General features: G+C 32.4%; 8 protein-coding genes across 8 annotated transcripts; 3 read left to right on the top strand and 5 right to left on the bottom strand.

Annotated features, from left to right (window-relative positions):
• Positions 1-116: 116 nt before the first annotated feature.
• Positions 117-5,082, bottom strand: gtaF (putative GATA-binding transcription factor; the record flags this gene model as incomplete). Its single annotated transcript, XM_020580570.1, has 5 exons — positions 117-1,592; positions 3,861-4,044; positions 4,275-4,376; positions 4,498-4,550; positions 4,780-5,082. The coding sequence occupies 5 exons, from the start codon at positions 5,080-5,082 to the stop codon at positions 117-119; spliced, it is 2,118 nt and encodes a 705-aa protein (XP_020429157.1).
• A 252-nt stretch (positions 5,083-5,334) lies between these two features.
• Positions 5,335-8,202, top strand: modA (glycoside hydrolase family 31 protein; the record flags this gene model as incomplete). Its single annotated transcript, XM_020580569.1, has 3 exons — positions 5,335-5,726; positions 5,820-6,507; positions 6,583-8,202. 3 exons carry the CDS (start codon positions 5,335-5,337, stop codon positions 8,200-8,202), a joined length of 2,700 nt encoding a protein of 899 aa, XP_020429156.1.
• A 421-nt stretch (positions 8,203-8,623) lies between these two features.
• PPL_09777 (uncharacterized protein) lies at positions 8,624-9,229 on the bottom strand (the record flags this gene model as incomplete). The annotated part of the gene is made up of 1 exon (XM_020580568.1): positions 8,624-9,229. The coding sequence occupies one exon, from the start codon at positions 9,227-9,229 to the stop codon at positions 8,624-8,626; it is 606 nt and encodes a 201-aa protein (XP_020429155.1).
• A 604-nt stretch (positions 9,230-9,833) lies between these two features.
• On the bottom strand, positions 9,834-14,424 carry bopA (uncharacterized protein; the record flags this gene model as incomplete). Its single annotated transcript, XM_020580567.1, has 6 exons — positions 9,834-11,086; positions 11,171-12,001; positions 12,667-13,260; positions 13,337-13,492; positions 13,616-13,935; positions 14,015-14,424. 6 exons carry the CDS (start codon positions 14,422-14,424, stop codon positions 9,834-9,836), a joined length of 3,564 nt encoding a protein of 1,187 aa, XP_020429154.1.
• Positions 14,425-14,962: 538 nt separating this feature from the next.
• PPL_09775 (uncharacterized protein) lies at positions 14,963-15,517 on the top strand (the record flags this gene model as incomplete). The annotated part of the gene is made up of 3 exons (XM_020580566.1): positions 14,963-15,149; positions 15,215-15,272; positions 15,343-15,517. 3 exons carry the CDS (start codon positions 14,963-14,965, stop codon positions 15,515-15,517), a joined length of 420 nt encoding a protein of 139 aa, XP_020429153.1.
• A 54-nt stretch (positions 15,518-15,571) lies between these two features.
• Positions 15,572-19,006, top strand: PPL_09774 (uncharacterized protein; the record flags this gene model as incomplete). The annotated part of the gene is made up of 7 exons (XM_020580565.1): positions 15,572-15,695; positions 15,759-16,022; positions 16,104-16,226; positions 16,302-16,434; positions 16,505-17,035; positions 17,107-17,320; positions 17,396-19,006. 7 exons carry the CDS (start codon positions 15,572-15,574, stop codon positions 19,004-19,006), a joined length of 3,000 nt encoding a protein of 999 aa, XP_020429152.1.
• A 79-nt stretch (positions 19,007-19,085) lies between these two features.
• On the bottom strand, positions 19,086-19,844 carry PPL_09773 (Type III restriction enzyme; the record flags this gene model as incomplete). The annotated part of the gene is made up of 1 exon (XM_020580564.1): positions 19,086-19,844. The coding sequence occupies one exon, from the start codon at positions 19,842-19,844 to the stop codon at positions 19,086-19,088; it is 759 nt and encodes a 252-aa protein (XP_020429151.1).
• Positions 19,845-19,947: 103 nt separating this feature from the next.
• On the bottom strand, positions 19,948-24,719 carry PPL_09772 (uncharacterized protein; the record flags this gene model as incomplete). The annotated part of the gene is made up of 4 exons (XM_020580563.1): positions 19,948-20,549; positions 20,604-21,309; positions 21,434-24,405; positions 24,707-24,719. The coding sequence occupies 4 exons, from the start codon at positions 24,717-24,719 to the stop codon at positions 19,948-19,950; spliced, it is 4,293 nt and encodes a 1,430-aa protein (XP_020429150.1).
• Between the last annotated feature and the right edge of the window lie 141 nt (positions 24,720-24,860).

Below are 24,860 nucleotides of genomic sequence, written 5' to 3'. Positions count from 1 at the left end.
ATTAAATAAATAACAACTAAAAGTGAATTGGGTTAATTAGTTGGTTGAAGTGTGTTAATTGGCCACCGCGTGGCACATATAATTAGTATGTTGTCGTATAGATATCACCAAGACGCTTAATTGATGATATGATCATTGTTGATGAGCAGTGCCTCTGATGAAGCAATGGTAGACAGTGCATCAAGTGGGAAACTTGAAAAACCGAATTTGGTTGGAGCAGCGGATGCGGTGAGGTTATTGAGTGATTGGTGGATCGAAGCAGTAAGATCGTGACTTTCAAATGGGTGGAAAGTCTTGTGTGATTTCATCGATGATGAAGATGGTGAAATGATTGGGAGAGTAGTGTTGGTTGAGTTTGAGAGTTTACGTTTGTGAGTTGCGTTGTTGTTGTTATTATTGAGGAGGAGGTTTGGTGAGAGTTGTGGTGAAGACGATGGTGATCCAATCAAGTTGGTAGCGGAAACCGACTTTTTGGGTGGTGGTGCTGGTGCATATGAGAGCTTGGTATTGCTATAGAATGGAATGGACTTTGGTGCCGATGTTGGTGTGGTTGGCAGTGAGAGTGGGGTGGTTGGCACAATTGGGAAGGCATCGTTCTTGGAGGTGTCAGCTTGGACAGAGTCGTTGAGAAGCATATTGATGGAAATGGTCTTGTTGTTGTCTTTGGCAGCCAATGCTTTCTCCTTGTTTACAATGTTGGCGAAACGAATACCACAGGCGTTGCAGAGAGATTTGCAACCGTCTGGACCACGACGCCATTGTGAGGTTTGAGTTTCACCACAGGAATGGCAGAACAAGGAATCCAAGAATGGAGCTGGTGCTCTTGGACGACGCTTACGCTTGGTATTTGATTGATTGTTGGCACCGTTTGGCATGTTGCTACCACTGGATTGTGGAACGACATCTGTGGAGGAGGACAATGGGTTCTCGTTGCTATCGAATTCATCGTCATTCTCAACCTCAGCTGACAATGACAATGGATTTGGGGAGGAGATTGGAGAGTCGCTTTGGGAGGTTAAGACTGGAGTGGTAGTAGCTGATGAGCAGCTGGAAGTGGATGGTTTAATCTCGACAACTTGGTGTTGTTGTTGTGGAGCGATGTTGAACAATGAGGTCAACATGGAGGTTGGAATGAGAGCAGATGGTTGGACGAATCTTTGGGTGCTATTGCAGCTTGGAACTAAAGATGTGGAAGAAGCGGATGGTGTAGAAGATGTAACAGCAACTGGTTGTGATGATAGTTGTTGTTGTTGTGGTTTAAACAATTGATTGATATCAATTGTAGAAGAAAGCTCTGAAATATTGTAGAGCAATGATACAAGGTTACCTTTTTGGGCGTGATTGGCAAACAGGTTGACGAGCTCAGACTTTTTGTCTGAAGCGTTGGAAGAGGAGGAAGAACCAGAGAGGAGTTCAATGTATTGATTTAATAATGATTTGTTAGAATTTAGCTGACGAGTGTTGTTCTCAACCAATAACAAGAGAATCAACGACTTTTCAAAGATATCAGCGATATCGTGTTGTCCCAAATTCGATCCCTCACTAAGTATCAAACCGGCGACTGACTGAAAGTCGAATCCGCATTGTTGAATCTATATATAATAAAATAAATAAATAAAATTAATTTATTAGTTAAAATAAAAATAAATAAATAAAATTTAATAATTACCTTTTTTCCAACTTAACTTCCAATTTGATTGAGCAGTAACATTTGAGTTACCAAAATATATAGAATCTTGAATATCCATTTAGTTATTTGTATTTATAGGTATCTCTTAATTTTTTTATAAAACATAAAATAAACTTTATTGAAAGTATTTATTTTTGATTGTTATGTTTGTTAAATATAAAGAGAAGAGATAAAGATATTAAAGATAAAAAGAATAAATATATTATTGATTATATGAAATAATTAATAAATTTAAAAATATTGTTATTATTATTTATTTATAGTTAAAAAGTTATTATTATTATTTATTTATATGATTTGGTAAACAAAATGTTCTGTTTAGGAATGTTGTGGAGCGCTTGTTTTTATTATTTACTCTTTGTGAGGGTGAAGTAGTATAGGAGAACCAAGAATTGTGAGAGAGACTGTGTTTAGTGAGAGCAAATTAATTTCCGCGATTTTAATAAATGCCGTTCCTTTATGAACAGAAGATACCGATCAAAAACAAAAGATTTGAGAGAAAAAAATTTTGTTAAGATGTGTAAAGAATTTCAGGAAACTATCAAACCAGAGGTGGGGTGAGCCCTTCTTTTGATGTGGGTGAGGTTTTTTTTTTAATTAATTTTAATTTTTTTTTGTTTTTTTTTGATTAAGCCGAGAACAAATACTACCAAAAAACAAAATCATATGATTTTTATTTTTTTTAGACAATAAAAAAAAGTTGATGGTGAATTTTTTTGGAAGCTTTGATTTTTATTGTTTTTTTATTTTGATGATTTGGTATAAAAAAAAAAAAAAAAAAATACAAGCCTTAAAAGATTAGTAAAAGATCAAAATCAATTTTTAACACACACACTAGAAAAAAAAAACATCAGAGCATCCCATTTTTATTTAATGTCGGCAACACAACTTGCAAAGGATTGTGACATCGAAATAGATTTTTTAAAATTGCGATTTTTTTATAAAAAACCAAAAAAAAGTTTATCATCAGGCAGCAGTCACACTTTGCATTGTCATCTTATTGAAATTTTTCAAATTTTTATTTTTTTGATCACATTAAACAAGGAAATTTAGAATTTTTTTTATTTTGGAAATTGTGTTGAATGTGTGATTAATTCGCAACACTTTATTGTGTGGTGTATTTATAATCTTAAGAAAAATTTGTGCGTAATCTGGGTACTCATAAGCAGGGTCGCCACTTTTTTGATATTTTCGGGGATTCGGAGCGATCAGTTGGGATGTAAACAACCTTATTTCCACACAAAAAAAGAATTATTTAATAAATTTATTATGAAAATTCTCATAGTGTATTTTGCTTTACTAGATTTTGATATTATTGAAAAAAAAAACAACCACGAAACCAACTGAAATGTAGGGTGTTTTTGGGTGTTGGTTTGTAACTCCAACTTATCAAAGAGGTGTGAGAGGTCTCATTCCCAAAGATAGATATTACGAATTGACATTACCACACCATTAATTATCGGAGCAGTGTGAGTGTGTGTGATTGGCAATGGTGGTGGGTGCTAACATGGTGCTAAGTGTATGTCTGTCTAAAAATTCACACTCAACTTAGTTCAATTCCTAAACTCTGTATTTATTTGGGAATTGATGGTTGCAAATACTTTTATGAACATTCATGTCTTAATGATGGAGTCATTTTCCAGCGACATATAAATCAATGTTGTTGCGCTAAAATACCATGGCAATAACAGCTCCCTATCACACACTATGATTGGATTCCGATATCAAACAAACAATCCACAAGCCAACTCCTAGAAGATAGATATTTTCTACCACTTTAAAACCACTACTGCACCAAAATCAACAATTCAATTTAACTTTCTGCATTCCATCACGGATAGCAACTCAAATCTTAAGAACAAATCAAATTGAAATACCGCGGTATTTCCTTATAAATGATTCCACACCTTTTCACATGGCTATTTATATAAAATATTTAATTAATTTCTTACTCATTAATAATTGTCGATCGAAAAGTAATTTAGGAATTTGGTTTACCATCAATTGTATGGAATTGTAGGAAGGAATTAAAAAACCCATTTCCACAACCCAAAAAAAAAGTCACGGTTTCGTTTTGAATAGATTTATTTAAAATCGGCCAAAAACAAAAAAAAACAAAAATAATTAATTTAATTTGTTAACCGTTTTTTTTTTTTTGTTTTTTTTTTACCAAAGGTCTGTTCCTAACCAAGAATATCAAGATATTTAATCTTAAATACTTTTCGTATATTAAATTTCCATTTTTAGCATTTTGTGGACCAATCCGATTTTGAGATTGTGATCGCTGTGCTGTGTATGGGTTTGGTGTTGTTTGTTGTTGTAATGGATAGGTAGTGTTGTTGTAATCATCGATTCTATTAAAAGAACAAAGTCTAAAGTCAATTTATAGACTGAACCAGGACCTGTTCCCTCGTAGCAGTAAGTTGGAGTTATTTGGGAATTGTGTAAATTAAATTAATAAAAACAATCCAAAAGAAAAAGACCACCTTAAGAGCCATGGCTTTGCATTTGCCACCATCAAAGAAGCAAGCGTCTCCACTCCATCTAATTATTGGGAATTGGTTTCAATGTAGGTTTGGCCAACCTGTAGTATGACAAAGAAGAATCTTGATCCATCCAACAAATAACTATTGACTTTATATTGTAATCTACTTTTGTACCTGATTCCTTTAATAATTTATCTAACCTATAATTTATTGTTTATTATAATAATAAACTAATGGTAAGTAACTTTACTTGTAAAAAATTTGGTTCATATTTTATCATAATTAATAAAAAAAGATGATTGTAATCTAATCTTTACTCACTTTTCAAATGACCATTCAGTGGTTATTTTAGTTGGGAAAATAATAACTGATTCCTATATTTTATAAAAAAAACAAAAGGATGAATGATAAATAGAACAGATAGTAAGTAAGTAAGTTAACCATTGTTAGTTCATTCATTATTATAATCATTTTATTTTTTATTATTAAAAAAAAAAAAAGAGAAAATAGATATTTTTGTTTTTTTTTAAAAGTTTAATTTGTTTCTTTAATCCCCAATTTTTTTTTAAGTTTAGTTTTATTTATTGTAAAAATAATACAAACTTTTGCAACATTAGATTCTAATGCTTTTAAGATAATGATATCTCTGTTATCTTGACCACCTAAATGTGTGATGTTTGATGTAACCAATGATTGAAATGAGATCGTGTCGAATTCAATTTGATACCAATTCTTTAGAATCATCAAATCAAGGTAGATTTGATGTGCCATATGAATAGAAGATAGCGAGCATCTCGATGAATATAATTTTAATAAATAATCAACATCTATAATATTTCTTTTACTATTTCTACTATTATCATTATCATTATCTTTACTAATGCTATTGTTGTTGTTGTTATTCATTATTGAATCTTCTGTCTGTCATATGTAATTGACGACTACTTGAACATCATCAAAATTTGTCAAGACGAATACACTCAGTCTTTGTGGGTGGTAAGAGTCAGATGAATCACTTTTTTTTTTTTGCTGAAAAAAAATTCAAAATTAATTTATTTTTTTTTTATTAGTTTTTTTTTCAAATTTTTTTAACATTAGCAAGGTGTTGTGCGTGGTTGGTTTAGTTTTTTTTTTTAATAAATTATATTGTTGATGAAGATGTTGGAGAAATCATCAATTAGACTACCGTTATTGGTAGTAGGATTGCTATTTGTAGTTACAACATTCATTGCATTGACAGAGGCAGTCGATTCCAGTAAGTTCAAAACCTGTAACGACTTGTCATTTTGTAAACGTAACCGAAGAGTCGACATCACTGACGCTGCTCAGATGTCGTTGTACAAACATCAGATCGTTGCCGATTCCGTGCAACTCAAAGACGGCCGTCTCGTAGGTGAGATTGTCGAGCAGGACGGCGAAGTCGATCACGTGTTGAGCTTCGAGATTCGCGCGATTGCCAATGGCATCTTGCGTTTCCGTGTGCTCGAGAAGTCGCCACTCGCCAACAAGAAGCGTTATCAAGTGCAGGACGTACTGCTTGACGACATCAAGTATGTAGTGATTCCAAGTTTCCAGAAGGAGAACAACGGATTGTCTTTCAAGTTTGGCGAGAACAACAACAGCTTGGCACGTCTCCAATTCAGTCCGTTCCAACTCGATGTGTATGTAGCCGGCGAGCTGGCAATGTCAGCCAACTCGCGTGGACTCTTCCACTTTGAGCATATGCGTAATAAACCACTGCCACCTCAGCCAATTCCCAATCCAAATCCACCCGAAGGCGAGGAGCCACCCGCACCCCAACAGCCAGTCGTACCCGAGGGCATGTGGGAAGAGCGTTTCCAGTCGCACCACGACTCGAAACCACACGGACCAATGTCGATTGGTATGGACATCAAATTCGTTGGATCGCAACACGTCTATGGTATTCCAGAGCACACCACCTCGCTCGCACTTCGTAACACTCGTGGCGAAGGAATCAACGAGAATCCATACCGTCTTTACAATCTCGATGTCTTTGAGTATGAACTCGACAAGACAATGGCGTTGTACGGTGCCGTTCCACTTATGATCTCACACGACACCAAAAAGACAGTTGCACTGTTCTGGTTGAACGCAGCAGAGACATTCATCGACGTCTCCGACTCTAAGGACGACAAGAATGTTCCATCGAAAGACACCCACTGGATAAGTGAGACCGGAGCAATGGATGTATTCTTCCTTACCGGTCCAACACCAATGGAAATCTTCAAGCAATATGCTTCACTCACAGGTACAACTGCATTGCCACAACTATTCTCTTTAGGTTATCATCAATGTCGTTGGAATTATAAGGTATGTTTGAAAAACAAACAAATAGTTGATATTACATTTCAACAATGATAACTAATCTATTTTATTTGTCGACAGGATGAAAATGATGTTAAACAAGTAGATGAAGGATTCGATAGTAATAATATTCCATACGATGTAATTTGGTTGGATATCGAACATACCGATGGAAAGAGATATTTCACTTGGGATAAAGCCAACTTCCCAACACCAGATGCCATGCAAAAGTCGATCGCAATCAAGCACAGAAAGATGGTTACCATTATCGATCCACATATCAAGCGTGACAACAACTACTACATTCACTCACAGGCCACCAGTAACAATCACTACGTCAAGAAGGCCGACGGCGTTTCCGACTACGAAGGTTGGTGTTGGCCAGGCAGTTCATCATACCTCGACTTTACCAATCCGGTCGTTCGTAATTGGTGGGCCGAACAGTTTGCCTACGATAAGTACATTGGCTCCACACCAACACTTTACGTTTGGAACGATATGAATGAGCCATCGGTATTCGACGGTCCAGAGGTTTCGATGCACAAAGATGCACTTCACCACGGTTCCGTTGAGCATCGTGACCTCCACAATATGTACGGTTATTACTATCACATGGCAACTGCCGATGGTTTGGTCAAGCGTAATTCCGACCAAAACGATCGTCCATTCGTTTTGTCACGTGCTTTCTTTGCCGGTTCACAGAGAATCGGTGCCATCTGGACCGGTGACAACGCCGCCCAGTGGAGTCATCTCAAGGTCGCCAACCCAATGCTACTGTCACTCGGTCTCGCCGGTATTACATTCAGTGGTGCAGACGTCGGTGGTTTCTTTGGAAATCCAGACGGTGAGTTGATGGCTCGTTGGTATCAAGCCGGTGCATTCCAGCCATTCTTCCGTGGCCACGCACATCTCGACGCCAAGCGTCGTGAACCCTGGTTGTTTGGCGAGCCATATCTCTCGGTGATGAGATCGGCTATCCAACAGCGTTATTCATTCCTCCCATTGTGGTACACAATCTTCTATCAGAACACACTGAACGGAGCACCCACTATGCGTCCTCTCTGGGTAGAGTTCCCCTCGGACGCCAACCTCTTTGCAGTCGAGAGCGAATACATGATTGGAAGCGCACTCCTCGTTCACCCAGTCGTCGAACAAGGTCAGAAACAAGTTAAAGTTATCCTACCGGGTGATGCCGCCAAGCAACAGTGGTTCGACATCGACACCAACAAGATGTACAAGCCAGGCCAGTACGACGTCGATACTCCACTCCAGAAGATCCCAGTCTACCAGAGAGGTGGATCGATCGTCGCCAAGAAGGAGCGTCTCCGTCGTTCCTCCTACCAGATGCGTGACGACCCATACACCCTCAAGGTTGCACTCAACACCGATCAAGTCGCCACCGGTGAATTGTTTATGGACGACGAACACAGCTTCAACTACAAGAAAGGACAATACCAATACCGTCAGTTCCGTTATGAAAACGGTCAACTTACATCGAAATCATTGGACACCAAAGGAACCTTCAAACCAGTCAATACCGTCGAGAGAATCGTTGTTCTCGGTATCAACAACAAACCATCGGCCATCAGCTACGCCGACAAACCACTGCAATTCGAATACGACAAATCACTATCATCCGTTGTCATCAGAAAACCAGATCTTCCAATTTCATCTGATTGGACCATCAATTTTAAATTTTAAAAAATTTTAATAATAACAATCATAAATATATTAACAAAAAAAAAGGTAATAAATTTGTAAAACTAACAAACTATTTTAGATTTTGATCTAAATCCAAATATAGTAATTTTTTTTTTGATCATTTTAAAAGTAATCTAGATTTGACATTTAACATTGTCCTAGGCTTTATTTATTACAAAATCGGAAATATGTAAAGTTTAGATAAGATTTGTTGATTGCTTTTGTTTTGCTTTTTTCTTTTCTTTTTTTTCTTTTCTTTTTTTCTTTTTGTTGCACTAAATTAATATTATTATTTTAAAAAACTAAATAATAGATATATTTATTACATATATTAATAATAAGATACAATTTGATTGTTTTTTATTTATTTATTTATTAATTAAATATATACCATACCATCTAAAGAATATGTAGGAATGGCCTATCTTTCAATATGTACTTGATGGAGATTTGTTGAGAACTCCTCTCCGCCTGGTTTTTTGAATGATCGATATTTCTGTCTCATCAAATTAAAATTTACTTTATCTTTGTCGGCTTGTGTTAAATCTGTTGTTTCATTATTATTATTTTCATTGTTATTGTTGTTGTTATTATTGTTGTTTGTATTTAGTTTTGTTATATCGATATTCATGTCATCTGTGTTATTGTTGTTATTGTTGGTTGTTGTTGTTGTTGTTGTTGTTATATCATTAGCATTTGTAGTAGCAGCAGCGGCAACAGGAGTTGTTGTTGTCGTGGTTGATGTTGTAGGATCTCCACCTCCACCATCGTTCTCTTGATTGCTGCTACTACTCGATTTCTCTTGATTCTTTTTCAACTCTTCGATTTCATCTTCCTTCTGTTTCTTTATATAGACTTCCGACTCTTCATATGATTTATCGATCCACTGCTGTATACTGTTGTTATTCCAATATTTAGTGTTTCCTAATGGCTGACGCCACTGTGCATTTCGTAGTCTTTCCTGAGTCAGTGCCATCTGATCAGGTGCAGGTGCTTGAAATTGAAATGATCCTTTTGATGTATACATCTATCTATTCTCCCTATCTATCTATCTCTGTATATATCTTATTCTATTCTATTCTAACAAAACAAAAACAATTGTAATATATTTTAAATATATATATCTAAAAAATAACCGATAACTTAACAAATAAAAATAACGATTAATTAAACAAATAAAATAAATAAAATAATAAATTAATTAATTCTAAATATATAAACAAATAAACACTTTAATAATAATATTATAATAAATAAAGAGATAAACCAAAAATTAACTAAACTAAACTAAATTAAATATAAAAATAAAATAAAAGACTTGTTATACAATAATAACAAAACAGCAGTCCACACAAATTAAGCACACAACTGTTTGAAAAATTGAAAAAAAATAAAAAATAAAAATATTTCCAATTTTTTGAAATAATTTGAGTTGTGTGTGTAATTGAAATTGTGTGTTTTTTTTATTGTCAATTATTTGTTGTTTTTTTTTTAAAATAGAAATAATAAAATTGAGTAGAAATGGAATGGAACAACAACATTTACAATGATAAAAAAAAAGAATAATTTTTTTTTTTTTTTTTTTTTATTTGAATAAAAATCTTGATGTTTGTTTTTTTTTTTTTTTTTTTTTAATCTTTTATTAAATAAATATCTTCAAATTCAGGTTTACAATGATGCTTTGAAAGACCGATCAGTGATTCCAAGATATCTTTGATGATTTGTTTGGTTTTGATCATACCGTTTCGATCGTTCAGACATTCGTAGGCTTTGAAGAGTGTCTGACAATCGTTGACGAATGCATAGGAGATCTGCTCACGTGGGTTATTAAAACAATAGTCGTAGTGCTTCCACAGTCTCAGCATTGAATTGATCACCTCTTTGTAGTTCTCTGATTTCAGATAGATATAGGACGATGCTTTCCACAGCGGCAGATAGGCAAGACTGTTCCTATCGAAACAACTGTAGAACTGATCCATCAAGTTCAGGAACGGTGGATCGGCAATCGCCGAAGTCTCGAGAATCGAGTAGATCGTTGCGATATGCGAGTGACCGTTTTTACAGAGGAAAATTTGTCCGTCGAACAACTCCTTTGGATCGGGTTCGATGATTCGCAGGTCGCTTTCCTCGAGCGCCTCTTCGCAGTCCAGACACTTGAAGCCGGTGGCGCGATCCTGACAACGCGCGCACTGACAAAGAAAAGCGTATTGCGAGAGAAGATTGAGCTGTCTCGTCGATTTGTATTTGGTGATATCGATGTAGGTTGTCGTTATCTCTTCACCCGCTTTAATATCACGGATACTACGGTATGCTATCATACCGTTGTTATCGTTGTGCCAGACGGTGTTTGGTTCGCACGAATGATTGAGATACGCGGCCGTTGGGTAGATTCCACGCGCCACCTCGGAGTGGTAGAGAGGATCGATGTATTCGTGTGCGTTGAACAGCATCTTTGGATAGAGATCGAGGATCTGTTGGTTGGTGAGAGGTTCCAGTGATTTCGGTCCCTTCGCCAGCTTGAAAACATTGATAATCGATTGAGTAGCAGTCTCGAATGACTCCATCTGTTTCCTGTCGATGTTCGACGTATCGGTAGTCAGGTGAGTGAGATCATCGTAGCTATCAAAGATAAATGGTACACCATTCTTTGACCAACACTTTGGCGATTGTTCTTTCGACAGCTTCCCATTGAGAATAGCAATCGACTTGAGCATAACACGCACCATAAATCTAAAATCCCTAGTATCGGCACCCGGAACATTCTGCTTTAGAAACACCAATATATCGCATTCCTCATTGTGTTCATTCACCAAATCCACATCGCTATTACACTCCTCACATAATATACATTGTTTACATTTCTGACATAGATGATGTTTATAATCTAGTGAGAGAGAGAAAGAGAGAGTTTAAGAAATATTAGTTTGTTTCAGAAATAACTTGTTTGATCAATGTTATTTATACTTACAACTTATATTTCTGAAACAAGATGTACAATGAGTTAATAGTGTATCGTCAACTAGTGCTGCACCGTAGGGAGCAACACGTAGGAGTAGTTCACCTTTGGCGATGTCACGTGACGCGATGATCTTACGACCCATCGAGTCGTCCCATGTCAGAGCAACCGGGAATTCATCGTATTGCTGATCACCATCGATACGTCGTAGCGTATGCTCACGATTGACGTCAAAGAGAAGATGTCGGTCTTCGATCATCTGCAACTCCTTCTCAAAGAGTGGCCGCAGCTTGTTGACGTCGTTCGAGTGTTGTAAACCTTCTCTGAACATCCGTTCCGCGCCATCGTTGTCACCGAGCCGCACCAACGAGTAGCCGGCACGATAGTAGCCCTTTGCATTACTGACATCATAGCCAATCGATTGTCTTGCATATTCCAATGATTTTTCGACGCGATGTTGTTTCGACATTGACAGCGAAAGATTGGCTGCTACCACAGATGCCAGTTTCCGCAATCTCTCCATTTCACTTTGATTCAATGTTAATTCGAATTCCACCTTTTCATCACTATCATTGTTGTTGTTACTATCGTCGTCTTTTTTCGGATTGATATATCTATCGGCTAATTGTAGTGCTAAGTAATAATAGGAGTCGGCAAATTCATTGTGATCTTTGGCAAAGTATTGATTACCAGAGAGTTTCAATGATTCTAATCTATTGAATAGTTTATCTTTTGTATCTATCTGTTGTTTTTGAATAGGTGGATATTCAGGTTTATGAATATCAGGCAATTCAAATAGGATCTGTTGTTTGTAATCCTCTTTGAACAATCCACTCTGTCTTACTAAATATTTAAAAAACATAGATGGATCTTTAGATCCAATTTCCTTTGTCAACTTGTCTATTTCACTTTTGATTTTATCCATAGTTTATCTATACTAATCTAATTATCTACATATATATATATGTATTGAAAGAAATTTAAATGAAATTATTTGAAGTTGCTTATTTTTTTTCAAAAAGGTATCAGAAATTTTACACACCTTTTTTAGAAATAATAAATTTAAATTTGGCTTTTTTTTCTAAGTTTTAATAAATATACAACATATATATATATATATATATTTGAGAGATATATATAAATATCTATCTATTAATTTTATATTAATATGATATCAAAAATAGTGATACATACACACATAATTATTTTATTTTAAGATTAATAAAATGTGTATTTCAGATATTAACAATTGTTTTTAGTAAATAGTATAATAAGAAACTAGAATGTTAACAAATATCATCTAGTATTATCTATTTATTTGTTTGTTAATTAAACATATTAATCTATTAAAAGATTATGATAAGTTCAAAAAAATCTTTATTTTTTTTTTTTTTTAAATATCAAAATATCCTTATTGCAATAGTTTCACTTTGATAATATATATGTATTTTTGCTAAATCATTAGATAACAATGTTAAATTGATGATCATAGCTAAAAGATTCAATACCTGTTAGCAATTTATGATGAGAATCAATGAAACCCGGGTTGGCAACGAGTATAGCAGCGTGTTGTACGACATGTTGGATTTCAATCTGAAGTTGGTTGTTGGTTTGATTGATTAGCGATTTATCGAAACACCACTCACTAACGGTGGTCATCTGTAGTGTACTCATAGAGAGTTGCGGTGGATATCGAACCTCGCCTTGGTAGTAGGCATCGGCGTACCACTGCGCGAACTCGTTGTAACCGGATGCCCATGCATCGTATGGCTGCTGCTGATGGAATACCCAGCCTGGCGAGAGTGTCGCAGTGTTCGAGGCTTCGGTGATAGCCCAGTTTTGAATGGTCGATTGGAATCTACTGCTATTTGCACTCCATCCATCGCTCAAAGCAACAGTTCCATACACATCATACATCGTAGTGTAATTCTGATTTTGGTCGACTGGTGACGGTGCACTATTCACCAGTCTCGCTTGTAGTGGTGGCACTGAACTACCGCCATTATAGGTAATCAAGTTTTGCAATTCAAAAGACGATTGGAAGAAACCGATTGCACTAACAGGATTAACTATTCCTATAATATCAGGATATGCATAGGTATCTATTACAAACAAAATACTAATTAGTTATTATTTTAAACTAAAATAACATATACATATATACTAACTAATACTTACTTTGAATTAATAGTAAATATATTTGATCGGCATTAATATCATCATATATATAATAATGACTGTTAATGGTATGCGAGAATGTTTGTTCTATTGTTTGATAGGATACTATGAATTGATCTAAATCTATTACTTCAAAGTAAATAAAAGGTACGTTTGCTATTTAATTATATTTAATTCATTAAAAAAAACAAACAAACAGAAGTGTTAGTTTATAATAATAATAATAATGATAATAATGATAATCATTGTTTTAATATTATTGTTAATTTATATACATACATGGTGGTACAAGTGATTGTATCGGAGTATCTTGCAACTTTAATTTCTCAGCCAATATATACATAGGTTGTCTATAGTCTATATTATCATTGCCATTCATTGTTGTTGATGAGCTCCAACTTATAATCTTATGTGCTTGTCGTTGTTGTTGTTGTTGTACAACATCATCTTTATTTGTTGTTGTTGTAGTTGTCGTAAAAGTCATTGGTATCCAACAAAACAATATACTATCATTCATAACATGACCATTAACACTAGCAAAACAACCAACGTCATCTACAAGTTTACATAGTGTTTCTAATTCATATTTTGTAACATTACTTTACAAGTTTTAAAAAATATTGATTATAATTACATTAATAATGGTTTTGTTTTGTTTTGTTTTGTTTTGATACATACAATAGAATAATTGATAATCTATTCTTTATTAATAATTTTAATAAGCTTAGATCATTAAAGAGTTCATAACTACCTATGACACCAAGAGCAGCATTATCTTTTTTTGACAAAAGAGAATAATAGTCATCATTCTTATACAAAGTCGGTACCGTTATTGATTTTATATTGACAAAATCTGAGAGATGCTCCAACATTTCAACTGTTGGCCCATTTTGTTCAATTGAATCATCGATGCTTGAATAAAAATATCCATCATTTATTATTGGTAGAATGTTATTATCATTATTATTATTATTATTATTATTACCACAGTTACCACCACTACAACCACCACTTTTAAAAATAACACTGCTACTTTCACCTCTAACACCACCACCACCACTAAAGCAATCAGACAGATTTATTGTCATAATAAATAATAAGAATATATAAATATTAAAACAACACATAATTAAAAAATAATAAACAGTTTTTGATAAAATAACTAACACATTGTTTTAGTTAGCTTACTGGTCTCATTATATAGTGCGACTACAATCAAATCTAGATAGATATCAACCCACGTGTATTTTACTTTTATACAAACATTAATTTAAAACCTAAAGGGTGGCCCAATTATTATTTTTTTTTTTTAAGGCGACATTTGTTTAATTTATAAAAAGGTTGAACAGGACACTTGTGGTTATTTGTTATTTGATTTATATTCAAAAAATATATAATACCACCACTTTTTTATTTGTAGTGTTTTTTCATAAATCAAAATTTATCGGTGTTGTTTGTTTCCCAATTAAAAAATTACTTATGTTTGTTTTTTTTTTTTTTAAAACAAATCAATATATAGACTAACTTGTTGAGTTTTGTTGTTTTAACATCATTATTTTAAAATACTTATATTTTAATAACAAATACAAATTAATTATTAATTTTTTATAAAAAAAAACAAACTCTATGATTAATAATAATTTTGATAAAAATTGTAAAGTTTGCTCAAACACTATTATCTCTGGTCAGGAAAGATATGTTTGTTCGGAATGCATTGATCTTACAATCTGTTTAGAATGTTACCCAAAATCACATTCTATCTCTGTTCATACAGATACTGCCCCTCTTCCTCATTATTGTACAATTGAAAAATGTAAATACAAAAAAAACTAAAATCATTATAAAAATAATTTAACACCTATTTTTCCATTTTTACAGATGTCAACCAGGAATACTTTTTACGTCATAGAGCAGACACCCTCTTCCAAACTTCACTGTAGGTTTCTCAATCATTAAAACTTTGAATTGTAAATGAGTTTTTATTATTAATCTTTATTTTTTTTTAGCAATGTATTTGAAACATTTAAAAATAGATTGTGTTTGGGTCATTTAGATGCTAAATCTCCAATGAAATCATCTGAAATGAAAATTAAATGGTTAACATATCAAGATGTTTATGAAAGTGCTACAAAATTTGGAACTTCACTTCTTAAAATCGTTCCACAAGTAATACTAATTTAAAAAGAATTTTTTTTTTAAATTTAACCTTCTGCTAAATTAATTGTTTGATTTAAAATGATAATATTTTGTTTAGGAAACTTTTATTGGTATTTTTTACCCAATATTCCAGAATGGTATTTTACAGATTTGGCATGTCTTTGGTATGGAATGGTTACTGTTCCTTTTCATTATCAATCAAGTAAGTCTGCTTTGTTAGAATTAATAATATTTGGAGTCAAATTCTAATAGTAAAAATCTTTAGATCAAGAGATTCTCTATTCTGTTTTGAAAAGTTCTGATACCACTGTGATGGTTGTAGATCGTAATTCATTTAAAAACATTGTTGAATTAATCGAGTCAAAGGATGACGTCAATATTCAATTGATTATTCATGTGGATGATGATTTTGACCAAGAATTAAGAAATAAATTACCGTCCAATGTTATCTTTAAATTATTTTCAGAGATGTTGTCCGTAGCAGAAATAACCCCACCATCTAAAGGTAAACTTGATATAATATCATTGTGTATGTATTTTTATTTACCATATTTTAAATAGCTATATAAAATCTAATTATTATTATTTCTATACTTTTTTAAAAAAATAGCATATTCTTCTGGTTCTACTGGTCTTCCAAAAGGTGTGATTTCATCGAATAGAGATTTCTTGGGATTTATAAATGAGAGATTTTTACCATATCCAAGAGTAGAGATTAGTTTTTTAACTCTAGGTATTGATTTATTAATACATTTCTAATTTTTTTGGAATCATCTTATCTTTACTAATAATAATTATTTCAAAATAGCACATATACAGAGAAAATTCGATTATAATAATTTAATGTTTGGTGGTAGAATTGGAATGTATTCTGGTGATTTCGATTACCTCTTTGATTTTGTAAAAGCAATTAGACCACAATATTTTAGTGCTGTTCCAAGGTAAAATCAATTTTAAAATATTACATTTTTATAGTTAATATTTACTAATATTTTTAATTCAATTAATTAGAGTTTTTAAAGTTATTTATTCAAATTATGAATCTACTTTAAAATCATATATTTCGGATCACACTGAATTATCGTTGGAACATTGCACTTCAAATGTTATAGATCAATTTAAAACTATACTCGGTGATCGTATCTCCAATATTGTTTATTTTAGTGCAAATCAGCCAAAAGTTGTTACCGATTTTCTAAAAGAATGCTGGAAAGGTATAGGCATTTATAATCTATATGGTTCCACCGAGACGATGGCCATAGCTCTGAATGAGAGAGTAGTTGCAAATACTGAATACCGATTGGAATCAGTTCCAGAATTGGGATTCACAATAAATGATAAACCATACCCAAGAGGTGAACTAGTTGTTTGTTCGAACAAGGTATCGGTTGGATATTATAAAGACAAGGCAGCTACAGATCTAGTATTTAAAGATGGTTGGTATTACACTGGTGATATCGTTGAAGAATATGCACCAAGATCAGTCAGAGTTATAGATAGAAAGAAGAATTCATTCAAATTGATGAATGGTGAATTCGTTAGGTATGTTGGTAACTTAATTTAAATATAAATTTATTAATATACATTTTTATTAATTATTACATTTTAAATAGTACTGAGGTTATTGAATTACTTTATTTAAACTCACCATTAATCAAGAATATCTATGTTTATGGTGACCTTAGTCAATCATTTTTAGTTGCAATTGTTATTCCATCTCAATTTGCTTTGGATAAGATCAATTCAAACGATAATAATTTCAAAGATAATAATCAATTGAAAAGATTAATACTTGATGATTTTGAAAGAATTTCTCAATTAAACAAGGTTATTATTTTTATTTCTTATATCTACCCAAACAAATTATTAATTAATTGAATTAAATCTATTTATTTATTATAGAGTTCAAATTATGAAATTCCAAAGATTATCACTCTTGACCATACAAATTGGAATATAGATAATAAACTATTAACGCCCACTGGTAAACCCAGCAGACCACACCTTGATAAATATTATAAAGAAGATATCGAATCGATGTATAACACTTTGAATTCGATCCAAGATGGTCTTTCATCAGAATCCAATGATAAAACAAATCTGTTGTTTAATTATCTTAAATCAGTTCTGGGACTTGATTTAGATAATATATCTGATATGGATTTATCAAAGTTATCATTTTCACAAATAGGAGGAGATTCAATTGGCGCTGTTAAACTATCAAATCTTCTCAAAGATAAAGCGAAAATAGATGTTAAACCTCAGCAAATTTTAGATAAGAATGTCAATTTAATTGATATCTTCAAGAATATTATCAAAAACAATGAAATCAATTGGGAAGATGAAATGAAATTGGATGATTCAATTCAAACCAATGGAAAATCAATGAAATCAAGTGGATTTAACAATATATTCTTGACTGGTGCAACTGGATTCAATGGTTCATTCTTATTGTATGATCTCATTAGAAATCAAAATATTTCAAAAGTATTTTGTTTGATAAGATCATCAGGTTCACAATCAGATGCAAGAAGTAAATTGGTTGAGATCATCAGATTAAAGAATAATATGATGATCAAAGAAAATGAAATTTCAAAAATTTATCCAATCATTGGTGATTTAGAATTACCATTATTCGGATTGAATATCAATGAATTCATTGATCTTTCAAATCAAACCGATCTTATCATTCATAATGGTGCATATGTTCACTTGATGAATCCATATTCAAATATGAAAATGGCAAATGTTAAAGGCACTGAGGAAGTATTAAGACTATCTACAATTGGAGACCATATCATACCAGTTTCACATATTTCCACAATTGGAACATTCCACCAATTCAATCAAGAAATCGATGACACCAAACAACCAAGTTTAAACAATTTGAATTCAATGTCAGGATACTCACAATCGAAATTGATTGCCGAGCAACTCATTCATAAAGCATACCAAAGAGGATTCCCAATCATTATTTTCAGGCCAGGTGTCATCTATAGCCATACAGAAACAGGTGTTGATAATTCAAATGATTTCATTAGATTGGTATTGTCTGGAATATTACATCTTGGATACTATCCCGATCTTTCCAATGAAAAGGTAAACCTTTTGAATCTGTCACCAGTTGATTGGGTTTCATCGTCAATAATCAATATTTCCTTGAATAGATCATGGAATGACGCTGATAACAATGATATGACACCAACATTCTTGTTGACAAATCAGAAATCAATCACATTCAATGATTTTTGCTTATCAATGAACAAAGTTTATCCTATTGAAATGATAAGTCTTCCAAGGTGGACTGAACTTTTATTGGCGCAAACAAACAACCCATTACAACCAATGTTTAACGCGTTCAATAAGATGATACCAACACTTTCACAATATCCAATCGATAACAATAATACAACTAATACTATTCTTGAATGTCATGGATATTCATGTCCGTATATCAACGAATCAATTATCCACAAAAACATTCAACATATTTTAAAATGTGAACAACACTAATCATAAAAATTAATAAAGAAATTCATTCCGGTTTCATCCAAACAAAGTATCAATAGGATTAATATTAAAAACAATACATTTATTTATTAAATTGTTCTAAAAGTTTTGAAATTTCAGATTTCTTTGAATCGTCATAATTCAAAAGTAAATTCAAATACTTGTTTGATTCGTTGTCTAGATCGTTTGACTTATTTACAACATTTTTTTGTTTCTCACATTTTGCAGAGAATGAATTCTGACGTTTCTCATCAATCATTTTGTAGAATCCATTACCCTTAATGGCATTGCCAAGACTCTCTGAAGTCATTCCCATACAAACTAGATCATATTTCAAAAGAATCATCTTGTATGATCCTTTCTGACCTTGACGAGCGGTTCTTCCTTTGATTTGGACTTCTTCTGTGATCTCCTCTGAAAGGAATGTTTGAATGACATGAACACCTCCATTATCAATCACTTTATCATCATTGACAATGAAATCAACACCACGACCAAATGATTTTGTTATGAGTGTTACTTGTTTTGATGTTGTAGCTTTCTTGATCACTGTATCTCTGTCTGTTGTACTTTCAACTAATTTCGAACTCTTCTCAACTTGACCGAAATAATGTGAGGTTTCAAAATCGTTCAAAGTCTTTTCATCTTCAAAGACAACAATGACAGATCTTTCTTTCTTTGTCTTCTCAAGGATATCTTCAGCAATCTTTCTGTACCAAAGATCTTTGTTCTCTTCCATCAAAACATGATCTTGTTCTTTGAAATCTAGTTGTGTTTTACCAAAGATAGAAGGTGTGAATGTATATTTGCTGATCTTGAAATCATCTTTGATGATTTTCATTAAAGATGGTGTGAGTGTCTTCAAAGTTCCAGTAACTCCAAGAATTCTTTCGAATTTGAATGGAATGTTTGCAAATGACCAATGACCACAAACAATTGAGAGTCTAAGATTTATTCTTCATAACCTCTTCTGTGATATTACCAAGTTCATATTCAGCAATGTATGCAAATGCTGTTTTTGATCCGTAGGTTGTTGTAAATGAAATACCATCTTGATCACGATATCCAATTCTCTGGTTTACTTTATCAACTTCATAAGCTGGAATATTGTAGCTGTTGACATCTCTAACCATAGAGAAAATCTTCTGAGAAAGAATTGTTTCATGTCCAGAGAACTCAGCCATTACTTTCTTGTATTCATTTTGGTTAGAGATGGTAGAAATTGTAATGTTCTTACGATTCTTCCAAATGTATTCAACTAGTTGAATAATTGAAAATGATTGAATAGAAGTTGATGGATTATATGTTTTACCATAGAATGAATCACCAAAGAATACATCTACTTCATCGATCAAAAGAATTCTTGTAGGTTTTTCTGACTTTGATTTAAAAGATGGTTTTAGTTTGTTGTTAATGAATTGATTTGTAAGAGTTCTAACATCACCTTCTTCTTCGATCAAACTGTTACAAAGATCGCTAAAGGTTGAATAGGTAATCTTGTCAGTCACGTTAAAAAGTGAAAAGATATCTTTAAATGCTGTATAATCTCGTTTCTATAGATATGCGCTATATGAAACACATGAAACCTGACATCCAATACTTGATAGAAGAATACTGAGAACTGCAAGTGTGATTGATTTTCCTTCACCAGTCAATATTTCAATGAGATGATTATCTAATGGTGATCTGGTAGTCCTTCCAAATTTCTTTTTCAACCAAGATTCTTTATTATCGATTCCAAGAAGTCTCATAATTGCCAATACTTGAGCATGATGAGGACGAAGTAATACATTTGCATCTTTTTTAAGAGCAACATATGATTCACCAGATTTTACGACAGTCCACATTGCAAAAATATGAGCCAACAAACTGATGACATTTACTCTTGATGCTTCTGATTCCATATTAGTATCAATTTTGGCAATAATAAGATTGGCTTTTGCTAGAATGTTCTTTGGAGCATTTTGATATTTGTGTACTTCTCTTTCCACAATTGTCTGATACTGAATCAAGAATGAATTATAACTAGATTTCAAAAGTTCCTTTGAAATTTCATCACCTGTCATGTTTTCCAAGATGTAATCTAAAGTTAAATTTGATGATCTTGTGTTCCACATTGAAATTGAATATGAAGCGAATTGATTAAATTCAGAAATGATTTCTTTTCCGAGACGACCAGAGATTTCAAGTTCCTTCCCAAGTTGTTGAATATTTCCTAATCCATTGATATTAATATAAAGATCCAATACTCGTTTAATATTTATATTAACACAATCTTTGAGAAGTGGAGATCTATCGGAATAGTCCTTTAATTTAATCAGACCTTGAGCAATAACAATGATATCTTTCTTATGCAATTGGCTTGATGATTCTTCGATATGTTTTTTAGCTACAAAAACAATCGATTGAACCAAAAAAGTTAGAGTTTACTTGAGGAAATCTATTTTGATTGAAATGATTTTGAAAATCAGTGGCTCTTTTTGCAGTTTGATTGAAAGATCCAAGATCATCACAGTTCCAATATTCATTTGCAGCTTTTATTAACATTTCCATATGGGTATGTAAAATTCCAATTAATAGAGGATGATCTTTACTTGATACAATATTATGAGTGTTTAATTGATTATAAACTTCATAAACTAGAAGAATGGTGGATGCTGATTTCTCATATTTTGAACTATCCAAATCGGGTGAAAATGATAGCATACGAGCTTGAATCTCTGATTTCAACTCATGAATAGAAACTGAATAGGTTGGAATTTTTCCTACCAAAGATAAACATGAAGAAAAGGAAATATCACTGTTTCTGAGGGTGTTGAGTTTCGAATGAAGATCTGAAATTGCATTCTTTTCAAATGGAATTATATCTTTCTTCCAATTATCAATGTTTCTTGAAATAATATCAGAGAATGTTTTGAAATATGATTTCATTGATTCAATCAATTGTTTATCAATTACATTGAAATCTTTGATGAACTGTGATAAATGAGTTTTGATTAAATAATAGTGATCGATGTTAATATTTTGAATATTATCACACTTTAGATTCTCAGCGATATTATTGACAGTACTTCTAACAATTTCTAAGATTTTTTTCTTAAATTTATCAATATCATTTTGATGAGAAATTCCTAATTTCTTTGGAATGATAGAGTTGGAACACATATTGATAAGCCAATTGAGATCCACAGCCACTTGTTCAAATCTCGGAGGTGGAGAAAGATCTTTTTGAATTGAAGATTTTCGATTAAGAGTCTCTTCTTTAAGTTTCTCTACAGTTTGAGTATCCAAATCTGTTTCAACAATAGTTTCGAAATTTCCAGATTTGATTATCGTAGTAATATTCTTTAATCTTAATATTTCTGATTCTGAAAGAAAACTCTTCAATTCTTCAAGTTTTGAAAATGCTTCAGTGGTTGATATAAATTTCGAAATTGATTGAATTTCAATTTCAATATTTTTTACTTCAGCTTTGGCTTCCAAGATAAGACCATTCTTTATCATCTTTTTAATGGATTCTGATTTCTTTACAATATGAGAGGAGAAAAAGTTCTCAATTTGTAAAAGTTTAAGATCAAATAAAGTGTTGTTTTTAACTTTCTTTAAACTATCAATGATAGTAGTTACTGAAAATCTCTTTAGATCTTCAAACATCTTTTCATTAATATTGACAAGTGATTCGGTGACAATTGATTCCACTTGTTGCAATATTTCAGTGATTTGATCTCCATTAGATAAACAATATCTTAATTGTTGACATAGAGTTCTGATATAGTTGGAGTATTGATGGATTGAATTGAAATCATGATTTGTTACTGAGGTTTTGAGGGTGACAACAACAAGTTTAATCTGTTTGATGATCGAAACTTCTATAGCTTTCAATCTTCTCTCAAAATTAAATTCTTGTGGGAGAATTGATGAAAAAATTGATGCCCGATGGAATGTTGATAATGATTTTGAAAATTCATCATTCAACTTCATTTGTTCGATTTGACCTATTATTCCCATTATCTTTTGTTCGTCCTGTCTAATAACTTCTATAATATGACTGAGAAGTCGAACTTTCGAGTCTTCTGGAAGATTTTGATAACTGTCTTTGAGACCTGAGAAATCTCTTGAATTAATCTTACCATCCAACGATCTTAGCATATCATTCTGAGACTCTCTAAATTGGGTATTAATATCAATAACAAAAGTGTTGATTGAAGGATTCTCAAGATCGACCAAACAGTTGAGTTGTGGTTGAAGAGTTCTGAATTCATTAAATTTCTCATTGTCAATGAACGATCTCATCTTTGAAAGAAAATTGGTAACAGAACGACGAAGTGTTTCTTCTATTTCAGAATATCTATCTTCACTGATTATTGATTTGATATTATCAAATTTCTGTGCTCGTTGAAGTTGATTTAGACCATCATAAGCTGATTTATAATCATTCAATGATAAATACTTTGATGTTTGTTCCCAAATAGTTGTAGAATGTTCTACAATCTTTGATTCTATGGTCTTAATTGTAGAAGAAGTGGAACAAATCTGATTATATTTGAATATTTCAAGAGTTTGAAGTTGTTTGGAAAGTGTTGACCAATGTCCATTTGTGATATTATCCAGATTGAAGATAACAATATTTGAAACTAAATCCTTAATATGATCCTTAGTATTTTGAATACATATAATTAGTTGTTGTTCTTCTTCGGATGCATTCTCACCAAATATAAAGTATCTGGTTAGAAAATGAATTGATTGTGAGAATGAATTTGAAAATTTATATTCATTATGAGTGATTGAATCTACAATTAAATCTTCAACATTTTTAATGAAAATACGAATTTCTTCAATCGTTTGGAGATAACTATTCTTACAGATAGGTTCTGAAAAATATGAATCCAAAGGATAAAGTAGTTTGATTTCACAAAGCTGTTTGAATACTTTTTGAAGAACATATTGATCACAATTTGTATTGAGTGATAAAATAATATTTTCCTTCATTGATGTAACTCTATGATTAATTGTTCGAAGTGCTAATCGATAGGAATTAGAAGTTTGATCATTGATATTTGAATCTAAATTTTGGAGTTGGGAAACCTTTTGGAGTGAAAACACCAAAATATTTGGATCAGTTAGATTATTAAGGATGTCATTTGTATATTTGGCAATTAAATCAATAATTGGAGAATAATAAACTTCTTCAATTTTGATTTCCAACAATTTACTGAGTAGTGTGAATGAAGATGATGTTTGAATGATCAACCAGTGTTCTTTGATTCTCTCTAAATCATTGAGTGAAATCTCTCCATCTCTGCACAATATTTGATTGATAAATTGAAAAGATGAATCGAGAATTTTGACAATAGAACTAATACAAATTTGGATTTCAGATTGAATTGGGATTTTGATAAACTCTTGAATAAAGATTGTTTGTTGAAGCGAAATGATCGAATTTAAGGAGTTCTCCCAATTGTGTGATCTGATTTCATTGGTGGCGATTCTTTACCTTTCAAATCTTTTACCGATTTGAAATTGAACAGATCTTTCAATGGCCAATGTATTTATAAAATTTTCGATTTCTCAAACTTTTCAGAAGTGAGGAGAAAACGTTGTATTGACTACTATAAAATTGGAAAGTCTAATCTTAGATTCCGTCAACGTATGTTGATTCAATTATTTTATTTTTAAAATCCAATATCAAATCCTAATATTAACCAACCTTTACCATTAAAAAAAGCTGACAAACCAATTCTCTTTAAATACAGTATACCTGTCAAACCAGAGGTGAGGGAAGTGCATGCTCTTCAGAAATATTGTGATGGCAAAACAACAGAGAATACAGTTCTTACAGACCAGTCTATCAAGGCGA

This window comes from Heterostelium album, assembly GCF_000004825.1.
Source record: "Heterostelium album PN500 unplaced genomic scaffold PPL_scaffold11, whole genome shotgun sequence".
Lineage (NCBI taxonomy): Eukaryota > Evosea > Eumycetozoa > Acytosteliales > Acytosteliaceae > Heterostelium > Heterostelium album.
Note: the sequence above shows the minus strand (reverse complement) of the source record. Positions and strands in the feature narration are given on the sequence as shown.